The 23,438-nt window shown below is 38.4% G+C and overlaps 1 protein-coding gene across 1 annotated transcript; it reads left to right on the top strand.

Annotated features, from left to right (window-relative positions):
• Positions 1 to 3,316: 3,316 nt before the first annotated feature.
• LOC149753657 (uncharacterized) lies at positions 3,317 to 5,625 on the top strand. Its single transcript, XM_089930355.1, has 2 exons — positions 3,317 to 5,396; positions 5,495 to 5,625. The coding sequence occupies exons 1-2, from the start codon at positions 3,317 to 3,319 to the stop codon at positions 5,623 to 5,625; spliced, it is 2,211 nt and encodes a 736-aa protein (XP_089786481.1).
• Positions 5,626 to 23,438: the final 17,813 nt, after the last annotated feature.

Raw genomic sequence — 23,438 nt, 5'->3', positions numbered from 1 at the left:
GGCTGAATACCCCGGCTAGATCATCTAAGTGACTTATGTTCCAACCTTGGTTGACCTATAGTCACGTTGCAGTCACATTATATGGTTCAGTTTACCTTCTCTCTTGATTTAAAAAAAAAAATGAGGAGATGACAAGTCTAACCTCGTGGCGTAGTCTGGTTCGAGTAATTAAGTCCGAGGGGTGTTTCACCTAATGCCTTGAGCCAACTGGATCAGGAGTTATTGGCCGAAAACTCGCTACATGGACCTTGCTAGAGTCTAAGGGGGTTGGACTATTGTAATCACCATATGTATAAAAAAATATTAAAAAAAAAAGCATGAATAGGGTTGGTCGGGCTGAACCCAGTGACATGTGGTAATGGCTGGTTTGACTCCATTGTATTGGACCTTTGTGTACTTTGGATATTTAGTTGGGATTGATAGCTCCTTCTTTTTATGCAAACCATTCTTGACAATTTTAGACAACATGAGATATTCCGAAAATTTGATGGATCAGGCTCTAATAAACTGTAGTAAACACTTGTGAACTTGAGTAGTACACCTAAAATTCAAGCGGTGCCATGTTGTGTTGGAGGTAGTAGTACTCCGAGAAAGTCATACTATTTTATGCACACTACACTTTCATATTTTCCTTGCTTTGATAGTTTCCATGCTTGAAAATATATATTAATTAATTACATGTGCATTAGCTTAAAATTTATTTCATTTTTTTTTTTTTTAGGATCTCATGTCATATCATTCATGATGTTTGTGGGTAACATCCCTGAAAACCCTCACGAGACAACACTCGTCCACTAGGGTAACCTAGGAGTTTAACGGCTTGTTGCACGTGCTAAGTGCAATCGTGATGCCCTACGAAAGTGGGTACATATCTTAGTTTTATGTCGTTAGCTTTAATAAAAAGTCAAAGAATTGACCAACACTTTTTGTACTCTCATGTTATTATTTACTCTGAATTGCTAGAGACTAGCAATAAGCTAGTTGGGGGGTATGATGAGAGCACAAAAGTGCGATCTAAGTACCAATTAACTTAGCCTAATGCTAGCAAAATAATGATAAATAATAGATGTTAATATTTGCATGATTAATATTTTATCCTTAGCACTTATTATAATTTTTAACATTATTTTATATAAATTCATCTAAAAAGGATGCATCCTCCCAACTGCAGAATAGAGTCTATGACTTTTCTTCTGCGCACCCAAGCGACTCCCCAAATCCCGCGGCCAGCGCCATCGATCCAGCCGATCCCATGCATTCCGCCCCAACCATCACGCAGGCGTTCTTCCTCCTCTCCACGCAAAATCAGATCCATCGCTGGCTGATCTCTGGTGGGATCTATAAGAGGAGGAGAAAGGGGCTCCGATTTGGGGGGGAAGAGGAAGAATAGAGGAGTCGGCTGCTGCAGTGGAAGAAAACAAGAAAGAAGAAGAGAGAGGGAAACAGGGGATGCCCTGTTTCCGAAAAGAAAAAGAAGAAAAAAAATAGAGAGAGGAGTAACAGGGGAGAGTCTTTGATGTTGATGGCTGGCTAATCCTGGGTGATGGAGGAACCCTTGATGTATTGCTATCTTTAAAGTAAATTCTAAACCTTTAATTCTTATAAATTTATATTTCCAATATATTATGGATTCTTGCATAATTATTTTGTAGATAGTTCTTTAATGGTTTATGTTGATCGACATGTGGACCGCTTTAGTATTTGATTTATCGTTGATGTAATAGGCACGATAAATGCTTAGAAATAGAGTTCATATGTCCCTAAAATATATCTCATGCTTTGATCTATCCTACATTTATATCTTTAATCAAGAATCGAAGAATTTATTTCTTGAATGCAAAATTATCAAGGAGGATTCCAGATCCCTACTCGATCTTAATCTATCCATACTTTAATTCTCTGTGTACTAATTTGTTTTCTATTTGCAAAACATCATCTTAATCAACAAATTAACTGAATTAATTAATCTGAGATTATGCTAATAATCCATAGATCGTTCTCTGAGGAATCGACCTCGGACTTCCGAGTTATACTACTTGTGCGAATCTCCTGCACTTGGGAGAATAATTTTATTTTAGCACCAGCTGTCTAGCTCATTATACCATCTCTTGTTGTTTTACAGATTTCGAGAACTAGTCTATTGGGGATTCAAAATGGGAGAGCGACTAGAAGGATTGTGGCACAAGTTATCTTAGATTAGGGTTATTTAAGTTGATTTGTTATTATGGACATTTATTATGATTGGTGGACTTTTATTATTTTAAGAACTAGGTTTCTGCATGTTGGTAAATGATTATTCCGCCGCGTATTTAGACTTGTGAGACATTATGACTCGAGTTAGTCAATGGAATAAGATTGCATTTATTCTGTTAAATTATTTTAGAATTACATAATTGAGGTGTTTGGTTTAGATGCCTTGCATGCTCGTGGGAAAAGTTTCTTACGGGTGTGCGGCGGTTGGCGCGACCCCCGGCTCGCGATCTCGGGACGGGGGCGTGACAACTTAAGTGGTATCAGAGCATACATGGATAGAATCTAAGACAAAGAATCATACACGATATGAGTGTAGGTGGGTAGACACTAGGGACATTGGGACATTAGGTGTGAAGAATGTGATGATTATTATTATATAAAAATAATAATAATAATAATTTAATTCGGTGAGCTTTCTTTTTATGAGTCTGCTGTTATTTGATGCATATAGGTCAGGATGCCTCAACGTCGGGCAAAAAAGACTACTGTTAGTGCTGCAGATGAGACACCGAACCGGCATACTGACAGCACACCCCAACGGGTTGGGAGTATCCCTCAGCAGGAGGAAGTCATGAGCCCTCAAACGGGACAGGAATCGGGCTTAAGCCAGGTTATGCAGACCATGGTGAGCCTCATGCAAATGCAACAGCAGGTGCAACAGCAGTTGCTCCAACAACAAGCGCAGTTGCTCCAGACACAGCCACAGCAAGGACGAGGGGAATAGTGTGAACATCGTAGCAGCATAGCTGAATTTAAGAGGCTGGCTCCTCCAGCTTTTCAGGGGACTACAGAACCTTTGGAAGCAGACAATTGGCTTACAGAGATGGAAAAAGCATTTGCTGTCTGAAGATGCCGGGACGATGAAAAACTTCTGTTTGCATCATACATGTTGCAGGGAGAAGCATTTAATTGGTGGCAGATGTTGGAGCATAAATTTGAGCATGATGGGGAACCTCTCACTTGGGATAAATTTTGAAAAGCATTCTATGATAAATATTTTCCTCGAAGTGTAAGGATACAGAAGGAACAAGAATTTATCCATTTGAAGCAAAGGGGCATGACAATGGCCGAATATGAAGCCAAATTCACAGAACTAGCCAAATTTGTTCCGAAATTGGTAGAGGATGAGCAAGACCGAGTGCACAAGTTTAAGATGGGATTGAAGACTGAAATTAGGAAGCAAGTGGTACCCTATGAGTTGACTACCTACGCAATTGTGGTGAATAAAGCTTTAATCATTGAAAGGAAAGTCAACGAAGCTTTTGCTGAAAGGGAAAGAAACCAAAAGAAAAGAAAAAGACCTACTGAATTTAAAGGGGGAAACAAGAATTTCAAGAATCTAGCTCAGAAGCCAAATAAAGATAGAAATCTCAAAAATGAGAGTGGGAAGTGTTCAAGATGTGGCGGTAAACATGAATTTGCAAATTGTCCCTGGGTTACAGGTTCTTGTTTTCATTGCAGACAGAAAGGTCATAAAATTAAAGACTACCCACAAAGAAACGAGAATAAATCTACGCAAGCAATGGAAGGAAGCCAGAGGCCAAAGACTCAAGAAAGGGTATTTGCACTTACACAGCAAGATGTACAAGCTTCTAATGCAGTGGTGACAGGTACTATTCCTATATCTGATATTTATGCTTATGTCTTATTTGATCCTGGTGCCACACATTCATTCATATCCTCAAACTTTGTCAAAACACATGACATATTGTGTGAATCCATGACCACTAAGTTCTATGTGGAGACACCAGTAGGCGGTATGTTGAGCACTGATGTTATATGCAAGTCATGTAAAATTGAAATAATAGATAGGGAGTTACTTGTGGATCTGATTGTACTTGATATGCGGGATTTTGATGTCATTTTGGGGATGAATTGGCTTGCTACCTATCATGCCTCAGTAGACTGTCATGGCAAGAGGGTAAACTTCCAAATTTCGGGAGAACCGGCATTCAGTTTCTGTGGAAACCAAGGAACTGCTTTTCCTCATATTATCTCGACTTTGCAAGCTGGACGAATGTTAAGAAAAGGATGCACAGGTTATCTGGCCTCAGTAATTGATATACAACAAGATGAACTAAAGATAGAGGATATTCCTATAGTGAATGAATTTTCGGACGTCTTTACCGAGGAGTTATCAGGATTGCCATGGGACAGAGAAATTGAATTCACTATTGATCTTGTACCTGATTCAGGTCCGATTTCTAAAGCTCCTTATCGAATGGCCCCAGCTGAATTAAAAGAATTGAAAGATCAGTTGCAAGATTTACTGGACAAGGATTTTATACGACCTAGTGTGTCACCTTGGGGAGCTCCAGTGCTCTTTGTGAAAAAGAAAGATGGAAGCATGAGACTCTGCAATGACTATAGAGAATTGAATAAAGTCACTATAAAGAACAAATACCCTTTGCCTCGAATAGATGATTTATTTGACCAGTTGCAAGGTGCACATATTTTCTCTAAGATTGATCTCCGCACAGGATATCATCAGCTAAAGATCAAAGCGGAAGATGTACCCAAGACTGCATTCAGAACTCGTTATGGACATTATGAATTCTTGGTGATGCCTTTTGGATTGACGAATGCCCCAGCAGCTTTTATGGACTTAATGAACATAATATTTAAATCTTTTCTAGATCGATTTGTGGTGGTGTTCATTGATGACATTTTAATTTATTCAAAAGGAAAAGAAGAACATGAGGAACATTTACGAAGCGTACTTCAACTCTTAAGGAGGGAGAAGCTCTATGCTAAATTAAAGAAGTGTGAGTTTTGGTTGAATGAGATATCGTTTTTGGGGCATATTATATCCGGAGATGGGATTTCTGTGGATCCCGCAAAAGTGGAAGATGTAGTGCAATGGAACAGGCCAACTAATGTTTTTGAGATTCGCAGCTTTCTAGGAATGGCAGGCTATTACAGACGATTTATGGAAGGATTTTCCTCTATAGCTATACCTTTGACTCGCTTAACTCAAAAAAGAGTTAAGTTTGAATGGACTAAAGATTGTGAACGAGGCTTTCAGAAATTAAAGAGGCGATTGGTTACGGCACCTATTCTTACTATACCTACAGGTGATGATGGATTCACAATTTATAGTGATGCTTCAAGAAAGGGACTCGGCTGTGTTTTGATGCAGCACGGTAAAGTAGTAGCCTATGCCTCTAGATAATTAAAATCTTATGAGCAAATTTATCCCACTCATGATTTGGAGTTAGCAGCTGTGATTTTTGCTCTCAAGATTTGGAGACATCATCTTTATGGAGTACGATGCGAGGTGTTTACAGATCACAAGAGTTTGAAATATATATTTACCCAGAAGGAACTGAATTTGAGACAAAGAAGATGGCTGGAATTGTTGAAGGACTATGATCTAACGATTAATTATCACCCTGGAAAAGCTAATGTTGTTGCAGATGCTTTAAGCAGAAAGTCAATAGGAAATATGGCCACTTTGATTACTAGCCAACGACATATTTTGGAAGATGTGAGGAAACTTGAATTAGAGATCCGAGTACTTGGCTTGGGGACTCAATTGGCTTATATGTAGGTTCAGCCGACACTCATAGAGAGGATCAAGACAGCTCAGGGTAATGACCAACAGTTATTGAAGATTCGGGAGTCAGTAGAAGCAGGAGATATATCTAAATTCGAGATACATGAGGATGGATTTTGAGGTATCGGAATAGAATTTGTGTACCTATGGATTTGGAAATTAAACAGAAAATTCTTAAAGAAGCCCATCTGACGCAATCGGGGTGGGCTGCAGAATTTTTCTTCTCTGATGATGGCTGAATTTTTTTTTTTCTAAGCAATGGCAATGGAGGCTAGGGTTCTTTGTGGTGGAAGGAAGGAGGAAGAAGATGGGTTGCTGGATGGCGAGATTGGGTTCAAGGAGGGTCAGCCAATGGACCAAAATTAGGCACCAAGTTTAGTGGGCAGCTGAAATTGGTTGGTTCATTTGCATGTAGGCTGAAATGGGTTTAATTTGACTTTGAATTGCCTTGGACCCAAGGGGAGGACGTGAGAGGATAATAGGCATGAGGAAATTGCCGGTGGATGAGGTGGAAAGCAAGGATGGCGCACACAAAGGGTGGAGGTGTGAGGAGAAAGAGAATGGATAAGGGTAAGGTTGAGTTAGTTAGGAAAATCTCATCCAAAACCAACCCAATTTCAAATGGCGTGAAGGGGAGGCATCCCACCTTTCCTCAACCCCTTTGGCATCGCACCAGCAAGAGGAGTAGCCTCTCTTCACGCAAACAAAAAAATAATTTCGAAATCCAAAACTAACTTCATTCATCATACCCTCCTTTATATAGAAGGAAAGGTTGGCAAAGGATAAGGACTACACAGAATTTTAAATTGGACTCCTAATTACATGTGGACTCAATTCAAAATTTAAATTTTCTAATTGACCAATCAAAGGCCTTGACACCTAAGCCTAGACACCTAAGATCCATATCTATGGCGTGTGGATTGAAACCCATCAAAAGGAATTCAGCCGCATGCCATGAATATCTAGGTGGAACTCCTTCTCGGGTACCAACATCAGCGTGAAGTTCAGGAGACTCCTCAAATGTCATCTGATCTCTAAATTTTATGTTCTTATAGTCATTGGAAAGCTACAGATGTCTACTTTCCAACAAAATTTGAATCAACTTAATCATACTTCTGTAGCTCCCAAAATCTTCAAAAGACCATATAGTATTCAATCTGTCATGGATTTGAACTGGATCTGAACTCTGAATTTCTTCCACATGTGAGAGGTCTTCATGGTTGAACTTCTCTTTATTTTGACATGTGACCACTTCTAATTAGCCATGGACCCATTCACGCCTTGGACTCAATCTAATTGACACTAAAGAGGCTAACCCATTGTGAATCAAATCACTAATTGCAGGGACTCAATCTAATTTCAGCTTGGACTCAACTTTGCTTGGACTAAAATTCTTTCCACTCCTTCACCCAATGTTCCACGCCATTAGAATGAGGGTGGTGCTTCATGGTTGGCCTTCATCTCCACACTCTCCCCATGATTCAATTGGGCTCAACATGATTGATATTGGAACTCCTTGAACCCCATGAAACTTGGTGCACACCCAAGAAGGAAACTCAATCTCCATTCCCAAGGGACTAGACCCAATACACCATGCCCAAGGGGGATGCTCCTGCATCAATTGTTAGATGTATGCCCTAGAAGCCAATCTGGCTGACACATTGTTAATTCTAGGGACATAATTTTGTACTTGACTATTTATTATTAAATAAATAAAAGGCATCGTTTCATTCATATTATTTATGTGTCTATGAATCGTCCAAGAAATTAATAAGATGATGATGCATATTCTCAAGAGTTGAAAATTTGAGCCATGTATCATTGGTGATTAATTTCTAAATGCTCCTGATCAATGGATCATCACGAGGACGATGATCGATCCGATCAGTGCACAGATCACTTTCCTTCTGGATGGACGAGACTTGAGTTCACAGTGTAGGGACATTGAAGTGATAGTGCAGGTGCTTGTTACAGAACAAGGGTACTGAGCGTGACCAAAACAAGAAGTCACTTGGATGTCTATCCACTCGTCAGTGACTTGCTTGATGTTGCAGTAGTATGATTGGTCCTTTGACCTGCGGTGCTTCAGCTACTCACAGTGAGGTTATTGTAGTTTGACTATACGTATACATGGTCTCTAGTCATATGGGTCCTTGTAGTGTAGATTGGCTGCATTAAGTTCACTATAGTAGTAGGGTATGCACTTACATGGAATCTATCGATCTTGATAGAAGAGGAGTGATCCTATGTGATTTGTTAGACTGAGTTCTAAGACCTTGGCCAGGGCAGTAATAGAAAGTGGAGAAAGAGTTTTCCACTATCGAACTCGAGTCAAATAAATCTTGACATATGACAGACGAAGGGGTTTGACGAGTTATCCATGACCTCCGTCCTGTAGGGATCCACGATAGTAGGACTGTATCACACGATAACTGCACCTAGAGGTTTATCATTCTATTCTGCTGGGTAGCCACTACATGCTGCTAGGTGTCACTGGTGGATGGTGGGACTCATAGGGATTATCTCGATGATCGATAAGCCCTAATGAGTAGAGTTGGAATCGTTCCGACCCATTGAAAGGAGTTTTCAATGATATTGTGATAGAGATCACAATATATCTCACTACCAGTCAGAGTAGAACCTATGGGGTCACACACACTAGAGGCATTGACCGATTCGATGGTTGAATCGTGATTAGGAATCACAAGTAATCAATTCGATTGATAATAAGCTGAAGAAGGAATAAAGAGAATTAATTAATTGGACTTAAAACAAGAGTCCTACTTGGAGTAGGATTCCTAGAGTCCTAATTGGATTAGGACTAGGAATCCTACTTGGACTGAGATTCCTACTTAGACTGGGATTCCTACTTGGACTGGGAATCCTATTTGGAGTAGGACTAGGATTCCTACTTGGAGTAGGATTCCTACAATCCTAATTAGATTAGGAGTTTTGAATTAAATTTGGATTCCTACTTGGAGTAGGATTCCTAGAGTCTTAATCGGATTAGGACTTCGAATTCAAATTATAGTCCTAATTGGATTAGGACTAGAATTAAACAAGTCCTAATTGGATTAGGATTTCTTAAGTCCTAATTAATTATTAATCTAATGAATCAACATGACTTCTAATTGGATTAGGATTGAAGAGTTCAATTGAGTCATGGTTCATTCAAGTTCTAATTGGATTAGGATTAGCATAGATTGAACCCAATTGATTCATGATTTGGACTAAACCAAATAGGAGCCCTAGATGCCTTTATAAGGCTTTGAAAGGAGGTGCCCTAATGATAAGTGAAGCCCTCCTCCTCTCCATCACGTGGCCACCCTCCTCTCCTCTCTTTTCAGCCACCAACAACAAAGGGAAGAAAAGGATCTTGGTGGCCTCCTTCTTCCTCCACCGTTTGGTTCCAACGCAAGGAAGAAAAAGAAGGCTGCAGGGCTTCGTTCCTCTTCTTCTCTTCATCCTTCTTCTTCCTCCTCCCAAGCACAATCAAGGATTGATTGAAAGGGAGGATATCAGCCATCAAAGTTATCTCTGCAAGGGAGCTAGCACCCCGGGGAGATAGAAAGCTTGGATCGGTTTTCTGTTTCGTGTGGATACCCGTAGAGGCCGGGCACTTGAACGGCTTCAAGCGAACCTTCATCCTAAACCACGAACTTCAATTTGCGGTGATCATCTACCCGCACAAGGTGAAGATCTGATCTTCTAATGTTTTAAAAAGTTTTTAATCCTTATCTATCTACGAACGGTTTTTGAACAACGTTCATGCGATGAACGGTTGATCCCGCGCATGCCTCTTCCGCTGTATCTGAATTTTTTTTAAATTTCAGCGGCATGATCGGGGTTTTCTAACAGTGGTATCAGAGCCTAGGCTTCATAGATTAAGGTAAGGATTAATTATTAGTAGGCTTATTAGATCTGAAAATTGAAAGATTATGCATGCTGAAAATTTTCTACATGCAGATTTTTTCTAGGGTGCTGATTTTTGCATGCTGATTTTTATATGATAAGATGATGATTCTAATTGCATTGTTAATGAGATTACAAAGTTTAGAATCATGATTAGCATGATCAGCAACCTATGTCATGAGATAATTAGTTAGTTTTCAGATCTGAAAATTATAATTGCTGCATGTGGTGATGATCATAGGATTCAAACTCTTTTGGTATCAAATGTAATGACCTGCGATGTGATCTGTGATGTCATGTAATTTTTCAGATGCTTGCATGCATCTTATTTGATGTTTTGAGAGGCCTGCGTGCCTCCTAAAAGGAGATGTAATTTATTATTATTTTTATTTTACATCTGGTTGTATTTCTGTGATGTGATGTACGTCAACGATCAAGTTGAAGACAAGGCATGAGATGAACAGGTGATCTAAGCGGTTGATAGCGATTGGATCAAGAGTTGATCAAGGATCGAATCAAGGAGGCTTGGAACCAATTCAAGAGTTGAAGACCAATTGATCGATTGATGTGCATGTGCTTGTAATACGACCTAACTAGAATCCATGATCATCACCTATTTAAAGTTTAGCTTTAATTATTGCTGCGATTATAACTGCCTGCAATGTGCCGTTTGCATGTGATGTGAATGAAAGCTGGGTAGATAGGTTTACATGTGATGTAACAAACCCAATTGAGACCTAAATTAAAACCTCCTCAATCAAGTCAAGAGTGAACCAACATGAGCAAGTCATATTAGATTAATTGATCTAATTAGTGTCTAGGAAAGCATGAAAGGTGGTTACTTAATTAGGACCTTACTCTCTGAGTAAGGGGAGCCTCCTACCTGCTTACCTGGCCAATTGTTCGATTACCTCTTATGAAGAGTTCAAGTTGCAAACACTAAGACCTGATTAACCAATATTAAGTCAATAGGTCTTCCACTGTAGTAGAGATGCTAAGGCCTTTCTGATGTTGATTTGTCTCGGCTGGATACAGTGGTCAAGTTGCATCGGGGGGCTGGACCTCTCTATAGACATGAGATGTTGTAGGGTAAAGGTGGGGTTGGGCACCAATAACTGTTAGGTGAGGACCCAATGACGACTTTATTCCTACGGTTATACGGTGGGTCTGACTTAACTAAGAAATGAGACCAATAACTGTTAGGTGAGGTTTTCATGGCTTAGAGACCAAGTTACACTGCAACATGCTTGAGAAGCATTGTACAAGAGTTGTACATTCATCAATCTATGTGTCACCAATAACTGTTAGGTGAGGTGGCATGTAAATCGGTGGGACCGCAGTACCCACTAGAAACCCTAGTCGTGTGGGATTTCCGTTTTCCTACCAGGGGAGTGTGAGGAATTCGAAAAAATAGTGGGAGTTACATTTGTTCTAAAAGACCTTAGAACAGATTAGGATCAAGTACAAAAGTCTAACTAGAATCTTTACTCTCTAAGGATTATAAATTCAGCTTCTAGACTCTTAACTCATATCCTATAGAACAACCGTTTGACCAAACCCAATTATAAAGATTAGCTCAGCAAATTTCAAAAAAAAAAAAAATCGTTTTGAATTATGAGAAATTCGGGTATATGCTAGACCATGGAATCTCCGTGTTACCAATCCGTCCGATCACTGATCAGCATAAGACGCTTGTTAAGTGGACGAACAATGACAATAAAGTTAGGTGCTGCACAATGGCATCCATGTCCAATGCATTACAATGCCAGCATGAGAACATGAAGACTGCCAGGGACATATTAAATCACCTGCAAGAGTTGTATGGTGATCAGAGTCACGCAGCTCGGTTTGAAGTGTCCAAGAGGCTCTTCAAAGCCAAGATGCACGATGGGCAGTATGTCCATGATCATGGTTTGACCATGATAAAGGACTTAAAGAAGCTTGAGAAGCTCGGCATGACCATGCACAAGAAACTGCAAATGGATTTGATCCCGTAATCCCTTCTAGCTTCATATGAACAATTTATAGTAAATTACCATATGAACAAGATTGTATGCACCAAAACAGAATTGTTAAAAAAATTGGTAACTACCTTAGGGACGCTGAAGAGTTCAAAGGGCATCGTTCTCACTGTTGAGTTGATTTCTACTTCCAAGAGAGAGTCTATTTGGAAGAAGAAAAAGCCTGCGAAGAAACAGAAGACCGAGAAAATGCCAAATGAGGAAGTTCCAAGAAAAGGCCAATTGCAAGGAAAAATGTTTCCATTGCATCATGGATGGCCATTGGAAGAGGAACTGTCCTACATACATGGGAAAGCATAAAGAATATGAAGGGTGACAGACCTTCAGAAGGTATGTCAGATATGCTCAGGATACTTATGGACTGTTACCTATTGCTAGCAGAAATTTGATTACTGTATTTTATTTAGCACAGAAAGATTTTTATTTGAAAAATAAATTGATTCAACATGGTTTTATGATTGACAGTCTCTATCACATACATATGGATGTATCTGTGAATATATCTGAGCAAACAGTGAATACCATAGGATCTAATAGATCCAAAAATGAGATAAATCTAAAGTATTTGTGGCACCTCAGGCTTGGCCATATAGGAGAAGACAGAATAAACAAATTGGAGAAACATAAGCTTTTGGGCTCATTGACTTCCGAGTCATATTTGATTTGTGAATTCTGCCTTCAAGGAAAGATGGCCAAGTTATCCTTTGTAGGACACAGGGAGGTCCACTGAAATACTTATCCTAGTACACACTGATGTGTGTGGCCCATTCGATGTGCAGGCTAGGGGTTATAATTTTTTACTTCATTTACCGATGATTACTCACGGTATGGATATGTGTATGAGACACAAATATGAAACTTTTGAAAGGTTCAAAAAGCTTAGATATGAAGTAGAAAAATAAGCACAAAAAACTCATTAAGGTTCTTCGATCAAATCGAGGAAGTGAATACCTTAATGGAGAGTTCCGTGATTATCTCAAGGAGAATGGTATAGTTTCATAATGGACTCCTCCTGGAACACCTCAGCTCAATGGAGTGTCAGAGAGGAGGAATCGAACTCTATTGATATGGTCCAGTCCATGATGAGCTTCACTGATTTACCCTTGTTTCTTTAAATAGATGCCCTATTTTCAGCTATTTACTTGTTGAATAGAGTTCCCTCTAAATCCCTTCCTACCACACCGTATGAGATATAGCATGGTAAGAAACCAAGTCTTGGTCATCTCAAGATTTGGGGATGTCCGGCCCACGTCAAGAAACTACAGGCGGACAAACAAGAGGCTAGGACCATAAGTGCTCGTTTTATAGGATATCCTAAAGAGTCATTAGGATACAATTTTTACGTCTCAGAGGAGCATTGGCGAAGCTTGTGGCGAAAGGGTATAGTCAGCGCGAGGGCATTGACTATCAGGAGACCTTTTCACCTGTAGCCATGCTGAAATCCATCCGAACATTGCTTGCCATTGCAGCATTTCAGAAATTAATAAGATGAGGCAGATGGATGTGAAAACAGCTTTCCTGAATGGATATCTTGATGAAGACATCTATATGGAACAGCTTTTGGGTTTCACTTCCAGTGATGGAGATCACAAGGTCTGCAAGCTGCAAAAGTCCATCTATGGACTAAAGCAAGCATCTCGAAGTTGGCACACTCGTTTCGATGACGCAATCAAAACGTTTGATTTCATAAAAAACGAAGAGGAACCATGTGTTTACAAAAGGGTTAGTGGGAGCGCTGTCGTATTTCTCGTACTGTATGTGGACGACATCCTCCTGATAGGAAATGATATTCCCATGCTAACCTCGGTCAAGGTCAGGTTGTCAAAAAGGTTCTCCATGAAAGACCTTGGGGAAGCATCCTATATTTTGGGAATAAAGGTCTATAGAGTTAGATCTAAAAGGATGCTTGGCCTATCATAGAAGATGTACATAGAGGAAGTGCTGAAAAGGTTCAGCATGGAAAACTCTAAAAGGGGTCTCTTACCCCTGAGGCATGGAATAAATCTCTCCAAGAAGATGTGCCCCAACACATCTGAAGAGATTCAACGCATGAGCAAGATCCCCTATGCATCAGCAATAGGGAGCCTCATGTATGCCATGCTGTGTACATGACTTGATATAGTACATGCTGTGAATGTCACGAGCATATGTCAATCAAATCCAGGCAAAAAGCACTGGATAGCTGTGAAGAACAGTCTTAAGTACTTGAGAAGAACTAAGGACATGTTCTTGGTCCTTGGGAGAAGATCAGAGTTGAAGGTAGAAGGATGCACACATATTGATGATAGAAAGTCTACATCAGAATATGTGCAATGATGGTTCAGTAAATTGGAAGAGTTCCAAACAACCGATCATTATAGATTCTACCTTAGAAGCTGAATGTTAAGCCGTATCTAAGGGTGCAGTGAAAACCATCTGGTTAAAAGTTCATTGCAGAGTTAGGTGTAATGTCATTAGATGCCATAACACTTTACTGCGATAACATTGGCACCATAGCACTAGCTATGGAGCCAAGGTCTCATCAGAAGTCCAAGCACATAGAGCGGCGCTTCAACCTCATACGCGACTATGTTGAGAAGAAATATGTAGAGGTGCAGAGAGTAGACTCCGCGGATAACGTGGCAGACCCGTTCACTAAGCAGCTAAGTCAGCAAAAGACTGAAGCCCACCTTGAGAAGATGGGGCTTACATATATGACTGATTGGCTTTAGTGCAAGTGGAAGATTGTTAGATGTATGCCCTAGAAGCCAATCTGGCTGACACATTGTTACTTCTAGGGACATAATTTTGTACTTGACTATTTATTATTAAATAAATAAAAAGCATCGTTTCATTCATATTATTTATGTGTCTATGAATCGCCCAAGAAATTAATAAGATGATGATGCATATTCTCAAGAGTTTAGAATTTGAGCCATGTATCATTGGTGATTAATTTCTAAATGCTCCTGATCAATGGATCATCACGAGGACGGTGATCGATCCGATCAGTGAAAAGATCACTTTCCTTCTGGACGGACGAGACTTGAGTCCACAGTGTAGGGACACTGAAGTGATAGTGCAGGTGCTTGTTACAGAACAAGGGTACTGAGCATGACCAAGACAAGAAGTCACTTGGATGTCTATCCACTCGTCAGTGAGGTTATTGTAGTATGATTGGTCCTTTGACCTGCGGTGCTTCAGCTACTCACAGTGAGGTTATTGTAGTTTGACTACACGTATACATGGTCTCTAGTCATATGGGTCCTTGTAGTGTAGATTGGCTGCATTAAGTTCACTGTAGGAGTAGGGTATGCACTTACATGGAATCTATCGACCTTGATAGAAGAGGAGTGATCCTATGTGATTTGTTAGACTAAGTTCTAAGACCTTGGCCAGGGCAGTAATGGAAAGTGGAGAAAGAGTTTTCCACTATCGAACTCGAGTCAAATAAATCTTGACATATGACAGACGAAGGGGTTTGACGAGTTATCCATGACCTCCGTCCTGTAGGGATCCACGATAGTAGGACTGTATCACACGATAACTGCACCTAGAGGTTTATCATTCTATTCTGCTGGGTAGCCACTACATGCTTCTAGGTGTCACTGGCGGATGGTGGGACTCATAGGGATTATCTCGATGATCGATAAGCCCTAATGAGTAGAGTTGGAATCGTTCCGACCCATTGAAAGGAGTTTTCAATGATATTGTGATAGAGATCACAATATATCTCACTACCAGTCAGAGTAGAACCTATGGGGTCACACACACTAGAGGCATTGACCGATCCGATGGTTGAATCGTGATTAGGAATCACAAGTAATCAATTCGATTGATAATAAGCTGAAGAAGGAACAAAGAGAATTAATTAATTGGACTTAAAACAAGAGTCCTACTTGGAGTAGGATTCCTAGAGTCCTAATTGGATTAGGACTAGGAATCCTACTTGGACTGAGATTCCTACTTAGACTGGGATTCCTACTTGGACTGGGAATCCTATTTGGAGTAGGACTAGGATTCCTACTTGGAGTAGGATTCCTACAATCCTAATTAGATTAGGAGTTTTGAATTAAATTTGGATTCCTACTTGGAGTAGGATTCCTAGAGTCTTAATCGGATTAGGACTTCGAATTCAAATTAGAGTCCTAATTGGATTAGGACTAGAATTAAACAAGTCCTAATTGGATTAGGATTTCTTAAGTCCTAATTAATTATTAATCTAATGAATCAACATGACTCCTAATTGGATTAGGATTGAAGAGTTCAATTGAGTCATGGTTCATTCAAGTTCTAATTGGATTAGGATTAGCATAGATTGAACCCAATTGATTCATGATTTGGACTAAACCAAATAGGAGCCCTAGATGCCTTTATAAGGCTTTGAAAGGAGGTGCCCTAATGATAAGTGAAGCCCTCCTCCTCTCCATCACGTGGCCACCCTCCTCTCCTCTCTTTTCAGCCACCAACAGCAAAGGGAAGAAAAGGATCTTGGTGGCCTCCTTCTTCCTCCTCCGTTTGGTTCCAACGCAAGGAAGAAAAAGAAGGCTGCAGGGCTTCGTTCCTCTTCTTCTCTTCATCCTTCTTCTTCCTCCTCCCAAGCACAATCAAGGATTGATTGAAAGGGAGGATATCAGCCATCAAAGTTATTTCTGCAAGGGAGCTAGCACCCCGGGGAGATAGAAAGCTTGGATCGGTTTTCTGCTTCGTATGGATACCCGTAGAGGCCGGGCACTTGAACGGCTTCAAGCGAACCTTCATCCTAAACCACGAACTTCAGTTTGCGGTGATCATCTATCCGCACAAGGTGAAGATCTGATCTTCTAATGTTTTAAAAAGTTTTTAATCCTTATCTATCTACGAACGGTTTTTGAACAACGTTCATGCGATGAACGGTTGATCCCGCGCATGCCTCTTCCGTTGCATCTGAATTTTTTTTAAATTTCAGCGGCATGATCGGGGTTTTCTAACATCAATTCCCCCCTTCTGAAAAAAGACTCGACTCCGTCCAATTTTGCAATTGATAGAGCTCGTAGAAGTTCGGGTTCGGCTGTTGGACTCCCTTCGTCTTTAATCATGTGCAATCTGAAATTAGTCGGTCCTCCAATAAAAAACTTTGGTATCCTCCTCGGCATGTGGGCATGATCTGATCAACTAGGATGTCCTCAATGGTGTCCGTCGGGGCTGATCGTCGAAGAAGTGATGATGATACAGGTGGGATGTCTTCATCTTTAACATGGCGACCATCATAGGGTTGCAACTCTTCAACATAGTGACCATCGTAGGGCTGCAACTCTTCAACATAGAAGATGGAGCTAACCTGCAAATCATCTGATAACTCAAGCACAAAGTTCTTGGGTCCCATCCACTTCAGCACCTTGAAGAATTCGACTTGGCAAGGTTGAAGCTTCCAAAAATTTCGGCGTTCAGCACTCAACTGCATTAACACAAAGTCTCCTTCCTTATGCAGGGTTAGCAGATAGAACCTATCCTCCACCATAGTGACTATCCTGACATAGCCAAAGTGACTACCAAGGCCTCCGCCATGGAGCTCTCGAACAATATGATCACAAAGTGAGGTCTCCGAGACACATAAAAGAAAGCAATCATGGGTAGAAAATTTTGAATGCTGCCCCTAATCCACTGCTGAAACTTCTGCTGTGGAGTGATTGATTATAACCCTATTTGATTTTGATGAGCTCAAAGCATTTGAGTATATCTTATGTTTACTAATGAATTCAATCTAGTGTTTTAGTGAAATTCTTGTAAATTTATGGTTAAGTGTCTCTAGATTTGGTTCAAGACATTTTGGATAAGTTAAGAAGTCAATTTGAACCAAAGTCTGAGACTCGAGTCGACTCCGGGATATTACGAGTCGACTCCAAGAGTGTTGCCCAAGGTGACAAGCCAAGAGAGGGGGGGTGAATTGGTTTCTTCCAAATTTTGGTGCTTTAACCGTTTTCTTAATTAAGTGCGGTGGATGCTTTCTTAAACTATTTGACTGATTTAAACTAGTGCAAAGATAGAAGATGATGCAAGAATAAACGTAAGCACAAGCACAACACAAACACAACAATATATAGTGGTTCGGTGCTCTCCTTAGCACCTACGTCCACTCCCCAAGCGTCCCCTTGGGAATTCACTATAATCCCGCGGATTACAGTTGGATTGTTTTCCGGGCCCACAATCCAAAAACCTTTGTTGGTTTTACGGGCTCACCAACGAACCTATACACTTTGGTTTTCCGGGTTCACCAAAAACCTTTGTTGGTTTTGCGGGCTCACCAACAAACCTTTACACTTTGGTTTTCCGGGTTCACCAAAAACCTTTGTTGGTTTTGCGGGCTAACCAACGAACCTTTACAAAGTGTTTGACAAACAAAAAGAAAAGATTCAAACTCCTAAATGAGCATATGAAACAATATAAACTACAAAGAAGAGTTAGAAAGTATTTATCGCTTTGAAGTGGCTTTGCTCTTCTTTGTCAAGGATGCTTCACTCTTCAAGGGGGGATGGAGCTCTTGATGCCTCTTTGAATCTGCTCAATCCCTTTCTTTGATTCTTGAATGAAGCTCTTGATGAAGAAGATTAGGGCACTTTTGTGTTCTTGAGTACTCTTTGATATTCCTTTGTAAAAGTTGTTCTCTCTGATGAATAGTGCCCCTTTAAATAGCTTCCCACCTTCTTTGGTCAAGCCCCAATGGTTAGAATTCAAAAACTAGCCGTTACTGACCTTGGGAAGGACAAAAAGTACATCTGCAGAACTAGCCGTTACTGTTCAGCCCGTGTTTGGGTCGGCTCAACCTGTCCTTGGGTCGACCCAACTTTGCCTTGGGTCGACTCAAACATTCCTTGGGTCGACCCTCTCAGAGAACACAGAAACTTTGATTTCAGCCTTCCTTCACTTGGGTCGACCCATCCTTTCTTTGGGTCGACTCAAAGTTCACTTGGGTCGACTCAACTTCTTCTTGGGTCGACCCTCTCAGTAATTTCAGAGAACTATTTTCTGTCTGTCTTTCTGTCTTGCCTTTGGGTCGACCCTCTCAGAGTTTGGGTCGACTCAAGCTTGGGTCGACTCAACCACTGTTTGGGTCGACCCTCTCAGTAAATCCAGAGAACATATTTCCTTCATGGTTTGAGGTTCTTGAAGTTTGGGTCGACTCATGCTTACCTTGGGTCGACCCAACCAACTGTTCATCTGTGCCATTTTTGCAGGAGTGTGCCAAATGATTTCTTGATGTGCCGGGGTCGACTCAAACAATCTTTGGGTCGACTCAATCCACACTTTGCTGCATTCTTAAGGTTAGATTCATTCAAATGAACAAAGCATGTATCTATTATCAATCACACAAATATACTGAGAGTAATGAACTTATAAATGAAGTATCAATTTAACTTATAACATACTCTAGATAATTACTTGTTAATCATCAAAATAACACTATCATCCTCAATCTCCCCCTTTTTGATGATTACAAAATAAAGAGTATAAGCCTGTTGATACTTGTCTTTAAAATCAGTTTGTAAAAGGGATTAAATTGCTGAATTTTAGCTTTTCATATATACGAGTGAAATCTCCCCCTTTATCATTTAAATGTTGCCAATTTGACTCTTTGAATTGCTCCCCCTTTCATTTATAATTCATTAGTGATGAAACTTCAAAAATTTGAGATAAAATATGAGTTTCAGCTTATGTATCGGGGTGCGAGAGGTGCGTGCCAAATTCTGAATTTATATGTGCCAAATTCTGAAATTTGATAGAAATTTTTGATTTAATCAATTTCATTGTTACAAATTGCTCCCCCTTAGATGTATAAGCTTTCTTATATGATTTTCAATTTGTTTGCCCATTTATTTCTCTTTTCTTGCATAAGTTCTTATTTCTCTTTCTTTACATAATCCTTTCTTTAGCTTGCTTTACTTACTCTTAAGACATCTTTACTTCTCCCCTTTTTGTTACTTTGTTTAACCTAAACAATATCTTTACTTCTCCCAAAATTAATACTCTTTCTTTACTTCTCAAATTAAATACTCTTTCTTTTCTTCTCCCCCTTTTTGTTATCATCAAACAGATACATGGGAAAGATGCAATAAATACCAAACTTCAAACTTCATTGATCGAAATAGGAACATTTTAGTATATCAAAAGCAAAAGCAAATACAATATTCCTCAATCAAAGTTTAAAGATGCATGATAACCACTAAATACATATGAGAACTAGATACATATTCCTCTCCCGGATCGCTTGGCTACGGCTCTCTCGGGTCCCATTTCTCCAAGATCTTGAAGTAATCTACTGTTTGGAGATGATTGGAGAAGATTTGAGAGTAGAAAATAAGGTTTTCGGAAGAGGACAAAGGGTAAACAGTGCCCTAGATAGCTCACGGGTCCCCCTTTTAACAGTGGGATCCCGACGTTGGGTTGACTCAAGAAACTTCTTGGGTCGACTCAACGTTGGGTCGACCCTATTCTGGGTTGGGTTGACCCAAGTGCAGAATTTTTCTTTTCTCTTCCTTTTTGCTTCTAAAAATTTTTCTTGCTTCCAATCCTTATAAATTCTTTCTGGGACAATGATACATGAGTAAGGAATCTATAGATAACAAGTTTGACTCATGTTTCATGGATTTTTAGAAATTGGAGGAATGTATCATGAGACTACTTGCTCCCTTTTATATTTCTTCAATAAAAAGGATCACATATACCTAATTCTCTCCTTAGCGTGCAGAATCTATCTTCACTCAAGGGTTTTGTGAATATGTCGGCTAATTGTTTTTCAGTGCATATATGCTCAATACATATGTTTCCATTTTGCACATGATCCCTAATAAAATCATATCTTATTTCTATGTGTTTGGCTTTAGGAATGAGATATTTAGGATATAAGCCAGAAGTGATCTCTAAATGTAGATTCCAAAGATAGTTTTGAAATCAAGTGTAGATGGAATCTTTTTCAAGTTATTTCAAGGAGTATCAAGAATAATATTCAAAGAAAGCACGAATGAAACTTCAATACCCTTTTTTTTTAATATATTAAATATATAGCAACATGAGAGCAATCTAATTAATTTTTAGAGTATAGTATAAGAGCAGATAAAGATCAAAACTTATATACTCGAAAAACATAAGATTATGTTGAATCCTTAATTCTTAATGACTTCAAAGTTCTTTCATGATATAAAAGTATTGGAGCATAGATACCAAAATATGAATTTATGCAATGTAGGATACATAAAATTCAGGGCTTTGAAAGTTCTTTGAAAGCTCTCTCAAAGACTTTCTTTTACTCCTTTAAAGATCATATCATCAAAATCAATTAAAATGAATTGGCTCATAATTGAAACACTAAAGTGCAAGCCAATAAGAGCTCATTAGTAGATTCCAAAGTAAATTTCCAATACTAAGACAAATGGAATCCTTTTCACTTAGTTTTCAAAACAAGTGATTTACCAATTAAGTACAGATGAAAATCCAACTTTCAAAAGATATTCAATGAGGCACAAAGTTTAATACCACTTTACATTTAGTATTCTTTCTCTCATCTTTAGTTGTGAATTTACATGATTAAGTTCTATATGATCTCTCCCTCTGAAATTTTCTTTCTTCCCCTTAATTAATCATTCCATTTGAGAGTTTTAGAATTTGTTCAATAAAATTGTCAATCTCGAAAATATATTTTATTTTCATAAGACTCAAGGTTTGAGATAAGACAACCTTTATAGAACTCATCTCAAGGTATAAAGTTATTATATAATTAAAGCAAGTCTTGCAATATAAGGAGGTTCATCAAAATCAATCCATAAAATTCAAGGTATGCATCAAATTAAAGTAACTTTAGGATAAGATACTGAATATCTAAAGCTCCCCCTTAAAAGATGCATTCTTCTTTAATTATTCTTATCTTTTGTTGAATTTCAGATTTTAATGATAAACGTGAATAAAACTGAAACTTTATGATATCAAGAATGTAGAGTGATCTAGAATTATTCAAAATTTATAGCAATCACTCTTTTTAATCTTTTAAGAACAAGTTATGCTTCCTCTTAATCTTTGAGAAAATGTACTGAAATATTAATCAGAAAATAATTCATTTGAAGCTCAAATTCTTTCAAAAGCATTTACATTTTCTTTCTTTTAAGAATCATTTGAGTGAGCTGAAATATTTCTAAACTTAAGATCATTCACTCTTTTAATAATATATATATACATATATATTTTGATAGAAGTCTTTAATAATGTAGGAGAGGAAAAAAAAATATATAGATGATCATTGAAGTATATATATTTATAGAACTCAATTTCTTAATCAAAGTTTTTCAGCAATGTATATATGAAGCACAATAAATCTTTTCAATATCAAAATAAAATCACATATTTAAAAATATTTGTTTGCAATCAAGATCATCGAAAGACACATCATTCAGACCAATATTAGTACACTTTGAAGATAAGAAATGATATGTTTCAGATGCGTATCGGGGCAAGCAATCAAGGCATCAGAATTATTCTATTTTTCTTAAGCTGTAGTTTTATCTAGAAATTCATATTGAGTTTAAGCTTTTATACAAAATCAGATTCTGAATTTCATAAAGATTCTCAAGGAGGCTTTCAAAGTTGTAATTTGAGATATGTATCTTCACATTGTAGCTCATCTTAAATCATTACGATTGAAAACACATATTTCAAACATATAAGAGCATATTCAGAATATTTGTATTTATGTTGAGTTTTAGTATGAATTTGAACATTATATACCAAAGTTAAGCAAGTTGAAGGATAAAACAAAATCAATTCATTTTGCCTAAATAGAGATATCCTTCTCTTCTCCTTTTTACAAATTTATTCAACTTTCAGATTTTAAAGATGATTGTGAACGACAATTCTGAAATTTCTTTTCAATAATACCAAATAAAAATTTTATGTAGTATTTCAAACATTCAATCAAATTGTCCAAGCATGGAGTATTACAAAATATTGAGAACCCATAATTCAAGACATCATGCCATATGCAAAATATATTATGCGTTAAGTCATGCATTAAAATATTAAGAGCAAGCATGTCAATGATCAAAATCAATTCTTTTCAAATAAACTCCTCCTATTTAAATATAATTAATTATGGATTTTATCCCTTCCAAAAGAATGTTCACACAAGTCTCACAAATATGATGAATATATTATGCTTGCGCTGCTTTTACTTAAGATTGGAGTATTTACTTAGCTTTTACTTCTTCTGAGCAATGTTCATTTTCTTTTTCTTTATCTCTCTCTCTTTTTGTCATTTTCAAGTAGTTACATGAAAGAGCAGAATAAAGAATTAATCTAATATGCTGCATATAAATATATATCATGCAAACAGCATTTTCATTATGCCCAATGATTCATAGCTTATCACAAGTTATTTTGAATTAGAAACTTGAGGCATAAACTTGTGTATTTCATGGTTATGCATTATACAGGCAAAAGTGAACTTCAATTTAATCATACCATGAAACAATTATCATTAGCATGAGAATGAAGCATGATATCAAGAAGATTAGCAATTAAATGTTTAATCATGCTACCATATAATTTCAGACTATTAATTTTGCTCAACTAACTCACAAGAGAAGGGTTTAGATTACCAATGCATTTAGCATTCTTCAAGCCAAATATCTTTTAAATTCTTTACATCCTTGGCTGAAGAAAATCTCTCTTTTTTTTGTTTGCAAGGGGATGTT

This window comes from Phoenix dactylifera, chromosome 4, assembly GCF_051530095.1.
Source record: "Phoenix dactylifera cultivar Ajwa chromosome 4, Ajwa_hap1_PhDact_Kaust_v1.1, whole genome shotgun sequence".
Taxonomy (NCBI): domain Eukaryota; kingdom Viridiplantae; phylum Streptophyta; class Magnoliopsida; order Arecales; family Arecaceae; genus Phoenix; species Phoenix dactylifera.
The sequence above is the reverse complement of the archived record's forward strand: the minus strand, read 5'-3'. Positions and strand labels throughout refer to the sequence as shown.